Source organism: Ranitomeya variabilis, chromosome 3, assembly GCF_051348905.1.
Source record: "Ranitomeya variabilis isolate aRanVar5 chromosome 3, aRanVar5.hap1, whole genome shotgun sequence".
Taxonomy (NCBI): domain Eukaryota; kingdom Metazoa; phylum Chordata; class Amphibia; order Anura; family Dendrobatidae; genus Ranitomeya; species Ranitomeya variabilis.
The window spans coordinates 749210465-749220589 of NC_135234.1; the positions used below are offsets into that span (position 1 = coordinate 749210465).

The following is a 10125-nucleotide window of genomic DNA, read 5'->3' on the forward strand; positions in this document are numbered from 1 at the left end:
AAAAAAACAAACAAAAAAAAAACAACCAGATTTGGGAAAATAGCGACAGTTACACCTTGCAAGAAAAAAAATAATTTACATATTACGGTTTACTTTTTTAGAGCACCATTGGTTCCTCGGTGCTGTACATGAGAAGGGTTACATGCAAAACACAAATATAAATTTCAATAAACAAACTAAAAATGGCAGAGTGGTACACAGAAGGGGGCCCTGCCTTACGAGCTTACAATCTAGAGGATGATGGAGAAGGAGACAGTAGGTTGAGGGGTTGCGGCAGCTTCAGTGATGGTGAGGTGGCTTCGTGGTCATTGCAGGCTGTAGCTAATTTGAAGAGATGATTTTCAAGTTCCGTCTGAATTTTATTAATGCTGTGGATAATCGGACATATATTGGGGCACAGAATTCTGGAGGATGGGGGACAATCAGGAGAAGTCTTGAAGACAATTTTATGTTCCTCACCTGAGTGTAGAGGAGAGAAGGAGGTCTTAGGAGGAACGGAGATAACGTGTAGGAATGTATCAGGATTGGGAGATTAGTTCAGAGATGTACGGAAAAGTCAGGTTATGGACGGCTTTGTAGCTCAATGCTAATAGTTTGAACTAGATTCGTTGGGGACTTGAGACCCAGTAAAGGAATTTGCAGAGGGGAGAAGCGGAGTAGCGAGAAGTGGATTAATCGGGCAGCAGAGTTAAGGACGGACTGGAGAGGAGCAAGAGATTTAGTAGGGAGGAGGATATTGCAGTAGTCGAGGAGAGAGATGATGAGGGCATGCATTAACATTTTTGTAGATTCAGGGTTGAGGAAAAGACGGATTCTGGAAATATATTTTGAGATGCAGGTTGCAACAGCATGAATATGCAATTTGAAGGACAGTGCTATATCAAGGGTTACTCTGAGGCAATGGACTTCCAGTACTGCAGAGAGCGTGGTGTCATTAATTGTGATCGATACATTGGGTAGGGAAATTAAGTGGGATGGGGCGAAGAGGAGTTCCGTTTTGTCCACATTGAGCTTTGGGACGCATGATGACAAGGAGGAGATTATGTTCAATAGACAATCTGGGATTCTTGACAGCAGAGAGCTGGATCTAGATATCATCAGCATATAGATGGTACTGCAGCCCAAGGGACTTTATGAGTTGTCCCATGCCAAAAGGTATAAATGGAGAAGAGCAGGGGTCCAAGACAGAGCCTTGAGGAACACCAACAGAGAAAGGGCAGGATGAGGAGGTAGTATGGGAATGGAAGATGTTACATGTGTTGTTCGAGAGGTATCAGGAGATCCAGAACAAGGCAAGGTCTTTGATGCTAAGTGATGAGAGGATTTGTCGTAGGAGGGAGTGGTCGACTGGTTTGAAGGCAGAGGACAGGTCTAGAAGGAGGAGTATAGAGAATTGTCTGCTAGCTTTGGAAGTTCTTAGTAATTTTGGTCAGGGCAGTTTCAGTGGAGTGGTGGGGAAGGAAGCCAGATGGCAGGTTGTCTAATAGCAAGTTGGATGAGAAGTGGGAGGAAAGTTCAGTGTTGACGTGTTGTTCAGGGAGTTTGGATGCGAATGGGAGTAATTATATGGCATATTTATGGCAAGCGACACCTCCTCTTTAAAATACTACATAGTGTAATCCACCAATTTTTAACCTGAGATTCCAACTTCATCCCAATGTGTGGAGCCATTTTTAATAATAATAATTATAAGTTGTGAATGATTTCCATTCTTTAGGACTCTCCCTTATGTGGCCAGGCTCAAAATTACCAACATTTGCATCCAAAATTGTAGAATGTTTACAAACCTGCCCCTCGTGTAGATACTTTATGGTACATATCCATGAAAAGCATGACAGTTGACTAAAAGGGCCACTCCCCTTATACCATATATCATTGATGGAGCAGAACCTCAGTTAATTCCTTCCAACATTCACCCCCCTACCAAGAAGACAAGAAGAGGCAATAGGATGTGTTAAAAATATAATAATGTGCTGGACCGATTCTTCTTTATGATATTTACATGTAATTCTGGTAAGTGATCATGACCATGAACAATATGGTTAGTGTCCCTTGCAGATTCTTGGGTGTATGATATTAATACTTAAAGAGGTGATCTAAGAAAAATTTTTTTTAAAAGGGTACAGACTACTCAAAAATATCAATGTAAATCTCGTCAATCCCCTGCAGCTCCTGATCCCTGCCGGTCTCTGTTTTTTTGGTGTCTATACAGCAGAAAGGCATCCAATCACAGGCTGAGGTGTGAGCCAGTGATTTGCTCAGCAGGAATTTACAGGAAGTAGAGTCCAGCGGGCAACACGTAATCATCAAATCCGGAATAGCAAGGACTCTGAGGGTAAGAATCACTTCTTATTATTCCTTTTAAAAAAATGCTCTTTCTTTATTCTCCGGACAATCCCTTTAATGAATGGTGAATGTTAAAGTTAATAGAGGGAGAAGAAATCGAGATCTGTTGACTCATTAGCTCAGAATATAAATATGATATATACATTATAATCATAAGACGTCCTCCAGCGTCTGCCCGGCAGACTGGACAGTGAAGGCAGCTATAGAAATTTGTCTCTTGACCTCCTCCCATGCGGAGCGTTGGTCGCTTTTGTTCTCAATGTCGAAGAGTGCGTCGTAGATCCCGGGGAATGATTCCCCCATATACTTATTGTAGCTGCTTGGAGCATAGATGATGTGTCTGAAGGGGAAGACAAAAAAGAAGGATCAGAAGAAATTTATGCTCCAAGATAATAAGTTGTTGATTTTTGCCACCCTTACTAATCCCAAGAATGAGAGTCCTGTGTCCTCTATTTGTATGACGTGCGCAAAGCACCATCCAAAGACTATAGGACTGATGAAGAGCACATCGACCAACCTTCAGGATCAGTCCCACACATTTTTAATGGCGAGCATGAGCACTCTCGCTATAGTCAAACCGGGGGCTTGGACATTTAAGCCCGTGATCGCGGGAGTCCCTGTGGTCAGATCCCCAGTGATCAATAAAGTTACCCATCTCTGGGGATGGATATGTTTCAAGTTTGGTATGAAGCTTTTTAGAAAGATTTCAAAATGTGACACCTAACAATACGTTCTTTTGCAGAATCTATACTTAAAAGTGATTCTTGAGTGCATCAAAAAACTAAAAAGTCTTAATGTATACAGCTCCTATGCAGACTTATATACCGTATGTTTTGGTTTCCCCCTGCCCCTAAAAAAAATAAAAATATATAAAACCTGTACACTTGGATCTTACAATCACACTCCATTTCATAGTAGTCATGCTTTATGTTATCCTTCTAGCGTCGCTCAAAAAGATTCTCAAGACCCGGGTCCAGCGGCCACGCTCTTAAAAGTACAAGAACTGTGACCCCACCTATTATTTGGCATTTATAACACAGAAGTGTTAGCCCCCATCACACACTAAAGACACTAAAGCCTTGTAGCAAATGCTACCGCTTCACCCCTTATAGGTGCGACCAAGGCGAAAATGATGATGGTTTCACTTTCTCACCTGTAGAAGGGACGTCCGGGTAATCCCAAGGGGTCAGTGAAGGCCCTCTCCAAGTACATGAGCTGATCGTTCACAGACCGAACTTCTATTGGGCTGTAATGAAGATATTGCAGATATAAAATAGATGGATGATCTCCAGATGTAAACATAGGTAGAAAAGCTGGTAATAAACTACTGGTCCCTAATACGAAACTAAGGCCTGGGAGTCAATATTCTAATATTCAGTGGTCTGGTGCTGATCAATGATTTTCTGTCCCATATATATACACTGTCTATTGCCTTGTCCCTTATGTTTAATGTGTCACAATCATTACTGTTTAGTGGTTTCGGGATTTTTTTGTGTCATTATCCTAATGTGTCCAGAGGTTTACTACCCAGCCACTGCTGTTCAATGGTGTAGTGCCCTACCCCTGACATCCAGTGGATTAGGCCCTACCCCTGACATCCAGTGCTTTAGTGCCCTACCCCTGATATCCAGTGCTTTAGTGCCCTACCCCTGATATCCAGTGGTTTATTGCCCTACACCTGACATCCAGTGGTTTATTGCCCTACCCCTGACATCCAGTGCTTTAGTGCCCTACCCCTGACATCCAGTGCTTTAGTGCCCTACCCCTGACGTCCAGTGCTTTAGTGCCCTACCCCTGATGTCCAGTGCTTTAGTGCCCTACCCTGATATCCAGTGCTTAAGTGCCCTACCCCTGACATCCAGTGCTTTAGTGCCCTACCCCTGACATCCAGTGTATTAGGCCCTACCCCTGACATCCAGTGCTTTAGTGCCCTACCCCTGACATCCAGTGCTTTAGTGCCCTACCCCTGACATCCAGTGCTTTAGTGCCCTACACCTGACATCCAGTGGTTTAGTGCCCTACCCCTGACATCCAGTGCTTTAGTGCCCTACCCCTGACATCCAGTGCTTTAGTGCCCTACACCTGACATCCAGTGCTTTAATGCCCTACCCCTGACATCCAGTGCTTTAGTGCCCTACCCCTGACATCCAGTGCTTTAATGCCCTACCCCTGACATCCAGTGGTTTATTGCCCTACCCCTGACATCCAGTGGTTTATTGCCCTACCCCTGACATCCAGTGCTTTAGTGCCCTACCCCTGACATCCAGTGCTTTAGTGCCCTACCCCTGACATCCAGTGCTTTAATGCCCTACCCCTGATATCCAGTGCTTTAGTGCCCTACCCCTGACATCCAATGGATTAGGCGCTACCCCTGGCATCCAGTGCTTTAGTGCCCTATCACTGACATTCAGTGCTTTAGTGCCCTACCCTTGACATCCAGTGCTTTAGTGCCCTACCCCTGACTTCCAGTGCTTTAGTGCCCTACCCCTGACATCCAATGGATTAGGCGCTACCCCTGGCATCCAGAGGTTTAGTGCCCTATCACTGACATCCAGAGGTTTAGTGCCCTACCCCTGACATTCAGTGCTTTAGTGCCCTACCCCTGACATCCAGTGCTTTAGTGCCCTACCCCTGACATCCAGTGCTTTAGTGCCCTACCCCTAACATCCAGTGCTTTAGTGCCCTACCCCTGACATCCAATGGATTAGGCGCTACCCCTGGCATCCAGAGGTTTAGTGCCCTATCACTGACATCCAGAGGTTTAGTGCCCTACCCCTGACATCCAGTGCTTTCGTGCCCTACCCCTGACATTCAGTGCTTTAGTGCCCTACCCCTGATATCCAGTGCTTTAATGCCCTACCCCTGACATCCAGTGCTTTAGTGCCCTACCCCTGACATCCAGTGCTTTAGTGCCCTACACCTGACATCCAGTGGTTTATTGCCCTACCCCTGACATCCAGTGCTTTAGTGCCCTACCCCTGACATCCAGTGCTTTAGTGCCCTACCCCTGACATCCAGTGCTTTAGTGCCCTACCCCTGACATCCAGTGCTTTAGTGCCCTACCCCTGACATCCAGTGCTTTAATGCCCTACCCCTGACATCCAGTGCTTTAGTGCCCTACCCCTGACATCCAGTGCTTTAATGCCCTACCCCTGACATCCAGTGGTTTATTGCCCTACCCCTGACATCCAGTGCTTTAGTGCCCTACCCGACATCCAGTGCTTTAGTGCCCTACCCCTGACATCCAGTGCTTTAGTGCCCTACCCCTGACATCCAGTGCTTTAATGCCCTACCCCTGACATCCAGTGCTTTAGTGCCCTACCCCTGATATCCAGTGCTTTAGTGCCCTACCCCTGACATCCAATGGATTAGGCGCTACCCGTGGCATCCAGTGCTTTAGTGCCCTATCACTGACATCAAGTGCTTTAGTGCCCTACCCTTGACATCCAGTGCTTTAGTGCCCTACCCCTGACTTCCAGTGCTTTAGTGCCCTACCCCTGACATCCAATGGATTAGGCGCTACCCCTGGCATCCAGAGGTTTAGTGCCCTATCACTGACATCCAGAGGTTTAGTGCCCTACCCCTGACTTCCAGTGCTTTAGTGCCCTACCCCTGACATCCAATGGATTAGGCGCTACCCCTGGCATCCAGTGCTTTCGTGCCCTACCCCTGACATTCAGTGCTTTAGTGCCCTACCCCTGACATCCAGTGCTTTAGTGCCCTACCCCTAACATCCAGTGCTTTAGTGCCCTACCCCTGACATCCAGTGCTTTAGTGCCCTACCCCTGACATCCAATGGATTAGGCGCTACCCCTGGCATCCAGAGGTTTAGTGCCCTATCACTGACATCCAGAGGTTTAGTGCCCTACCCCTGACATTCAGTGCTTTAGTGCCCTACCCCTGATATCCAGTGCTTTAATGCCCTACCCCTGACATCCAGTGCTTTAGTGCCCTACCCCTGACATCCAATGGATTAGGCTCTACCCCTGGCATCCAGAGGTTTAGTGCCCTATCACTGACATCTGGAGGTTTAGTGCCCTACCCCTGACATTCAGTGCTTTAGTGCCCTACCCCTGACATCCAGTGCTTTAGTGCCCTACCCCTGACATCCAATGGATTAGGCTCTACCCCTGGCATCCAGAGGTTTAGTGCCCTATCACTGACATCTGGAGGTTTAGTGCCTTACCCTTGACATCCAGTGGATTAGGTCATACCGCTGACATCCAGTGCTTTAGTGCCCTACCCCTGACAACCAATGGATTAGGCGCTACCCCTGGCATCCAGAGGTTTAGTGCCCTATCACTGACATCCAGAGGTTTAGTGCCTTACCCTTGACATCCAGTGCTTTAGTGCCCTACCCCTGACATCCAGTGCTTTAGTGCCCTACCCCTGACATCCAGTAGATTAGGCCCTACCCCTGACATCCAGTGCTTTAGTGCCCTACCCCTGATATCCAGTGCTTTAGTGCCCTACCCCTGACATCCAATGGATTAGGCGCTACCCGTGGCATCCAGTGCTTTAGTGCCCTATCACTGACATCAAGTGCTTTAGTGCCCTACCCTTGACATCCAGTGCTTTAGTGCCCTACCCCTGACTTCCAGTGCTTTAGTGCCCTACCCCTGACATCCAATGGATTAGGCGCTACCCCTGGCATCCAGAGGTTTAGTGCCCTATCACTGACATCCAGAGGTTTAGTGCCCTACCCCTGACTTCCAGTGCTTTAGTGCCCTACCCCTGACATCCAATGGATTAGGCGCTACCCCTGGCATCCAGTGCTTTCGTGCCCTACCCCTGACATTCAGTGCTTTAGTGCCCTACCCCTGACATCCAGTGCTTTAGTGCCCTACCCCTAACATCCAGTGCTTTAGTGCCCTACCCCTGACATCCAGTGCTTTAGTGCCCTACCCCTGACATCCAATGGATTAGGCGCTACCCCTGGCATCCAGAGGTTTAGTGCCCTATCACTGACATCCAGAGGTTTAGTGCCCTACCCCTGACATTCAGTGCTTTAGTGCCCTACCCCTGATATCCAGTGCTTTAATGCCCTACCCCTGACATCCAGTGCTTTAGTGCCCTACCCCTGACATCCAATGGATTAGGCTCTACCCCTGGCATCCAGAGGTTTAGTGCCCTATCACTGACATCTGGAGGTTTAGTGCCCTACCCCTGACATTCAGTGCTTTAGTGCCCTACCCCTGACATCCAGTGCTTTAGTGCCCTACCCCTGACATCCAATGGATTAGGCTCTACCCCTGGCATCCAGAGGTTTAGTGCCCTATCACTGACATCTGGAGGTTTAGTGCCTTACCCTTGACATCCAGTGGATTAGGTCATACCGCTGACATCCAGTGCTTTAGTGCCCTACCCCTGACAACCAATGGATTAGGCGCTACCCCTGGCATCCAGAGGTTTAGTGCCCTATCACTGACATCCAGAGGTTTAGTGCCTTACCCTTGACATCCAGTGCTTTAGTGCCCTACCCCTGACATCCAGTGCTTTAGTGCCCTACCCCTGACATCCAGTAGATTAGGCCCTACCCCTGACATCCAGTGGATTAGGCCCTACCCCTGATATCCAGTGATTTAGTTCCCAATGCCTGACATTCTATTGTTTAGGCTCTACCCCTGTCATCCAGTAAATTAGTTGCCAGCCCCTGGTGACAAGTGCTCTGCCCTAAGTTTTCATTGGTTTATTATGTAAACCCAGTATCCAATGGTTTAGTGCCCGGTCCCCAGTATGTAGTGGTTTGTGCCCTGCATCTGGCATCCAGTAGTTTAGTGTCTAGCCCCTGGTGTCCAGCGCCGATTGCTGAACCCCAAGTCGTCAGTGGTTTACTACCTAGTCCCCAGTGACAAATGGTTTAGTGCCCAGCCACCAGTATCCAGTGGTTTAGTGCCCATTCCCCGGTAACTAGTAGTTCAATGCCATGCGCCTGGTTTTCAGTTATTTACTACCTAGTTCCTCATGTTCAGTGGTTTTCTATCAAGCCTTTGGTGACCATTGATTCAATATCCAGAGCCAGGTGCTCTGTGGTTTGGTACCCAGCCCCAAGAGTGGTAATTAAAGACCCTGAATTTTAAACAGTTCTATAATTACTGATATTTTAAATCCATTTTTACACTGAACGGACTTAAAAGTCTCTACTGATCATTAAGCTTTGATTTGTGAATGCTCATCGTGTGTACTTTCAAGCTATGGAGCAGTATAAATAGTGAAAAAATATTTCACTTACTTTGTAACATCCAGATCTTTCAACCTCGCATGAAATGAAATAGCAGAATTTGTGAAATTTTCAATAGCAGAAAAAAGTGCATCTGAAAAACAAAATAGAATATTAAAAAAAACATTTTACCATAGGTGATCAATGGGGGTTCAGTCCTATTTCCATTTTTTGATTGAAGCGGTAGTCGGGGGCAAGGTACTCATCTTTCATGTCCCGGCATGCTTCATGAACATGGGGGTCCTGGCTGGGTGTGTTGGCTTCGTCCACAGGGGCGCTAACCCTTGCAGGCCGCTTGATGCCAGTGATTTCGGCTAGCCAGGACCGTGTGTTGAGGAGATCATTGAGGGAGTCCATCAGCCAACAATTAACATTTTTTTTACTGAACAGTAACTTGGTGGGAAGTATGTACATTAGATAGTGGGTGCATAACTACATGAATGTTTGTTTTATAAGATGGAGCATCTTCACACCCATTTCTATTTTCCTTCTCTAGGCTCACTTGCCTCTGCCTCAGCTAGCATCTCTACATTACCCACCGCCCAGCCCAGTACTTCGGGAGTCTCTCCGGTCCCCAATAACTGTACCACCATCCAGTAAGTGAGAGTCCTGTACTTCAACCCGCGGTTTTGCTTCCTTTTTCCCTTGTGGGAGTTGGCTTGCCGCAATGGCCTTTACTTGGCTTCTCTGCTTGCTGGAGCCCTGGAATTACCACCCGTGCCCCTCTCTTTGTCTCACATTCGCTGTTCCGTCCTGCCCCGCTACCTCTCTGTCTGGCGAACTCTGGGTCGTATGGCTAGGTGTCCTATCCCAGGACGCGTCTCCAATACATCCCTCTGTCCTTTGATTACATTTCCTTCCTTTACTCCGGATCTTGCTATCCACTGCCTCGGTCTCCACTCACATCAGGGACACTGACGTCACGTTGCTCTACTGATCAGTCAAACCTTAGGTCTGCTTCTCTTGCACACTGGGCCTTATCTTACTTCCTGACAGGAAATGGTCTCTGTCCCTGCATTTTAGCTACTTCCATTCTGGGCTAGTCCCAATCATTAAACCCTAGCTCTCCCTAATGTCAGTCAAACTACAATGCCATCACTAATAACACATGTCACCAGTAGCGTAGCTACCAGGGGGGCAGAGGGGGCGGTCGCCCCGGGCCCTGTGCTCTGAGGGGGCCCACCCGGAGCTACGCTACTGTCAGGGCCGGCGTTAGGGGCCCCTGCCTCCGGTCAATGATTATCTTTTATTTCCCCTGCGTTTGTACTGTGTATGTAGCTGAAGTAACATGCACGGTACAAACATGATCACAGGGAGTCAGCAGAGAGATGGAAGAGAAGGCCTCCAATCAGAGTGCAGGGAGTGAGTCATGTGATCGCTCTTCTGCAGTCTGTGGAGGAGAGGGGGAAGGGAGGTCACTCACCGCTCACCCAATCCCGGCTGAGCGCGCTCTGCTCAAAGCTGCTGTGCTGCAGAGAAGTGATCAGCTCCAGCAGCAGCCGGGGACGCAGGTGGACTCTGACTGTGAGCTCACTGCCTACACATGATGTCTGCAGCAT

At 47.8% G+C, this 10125-nt stretch overlaps 1 protein-coding gene across 1 annotated transcript; it reads right to left on the reverse strand.

Moving 5' to 3' along the window:
- Window positions 1-1948: 1948 nt before the first annotated feature.
- On the reverse strand, window positions 1949-10125 carry LOC143817796 (putative N-acetylated-alpha-linked acidic dipeptidase). The gene is made up of 4 exons (XM_077299262.1): window positions 9990-10125; window positions 8579-8660; window positions 3500-3592; window positions 1949-2686 (listed from the first exon to the last, which is right to left on the reverse strand). The coding sequence occupies exons 1-4, from the start codon at window positions 10123-10125 to the stop codon at window positions 2497-2499; spliced, it is 501 nt and encodes a 166-aa protein (XP_077155377.1). The 3' UTR covers window positions 1949-2496.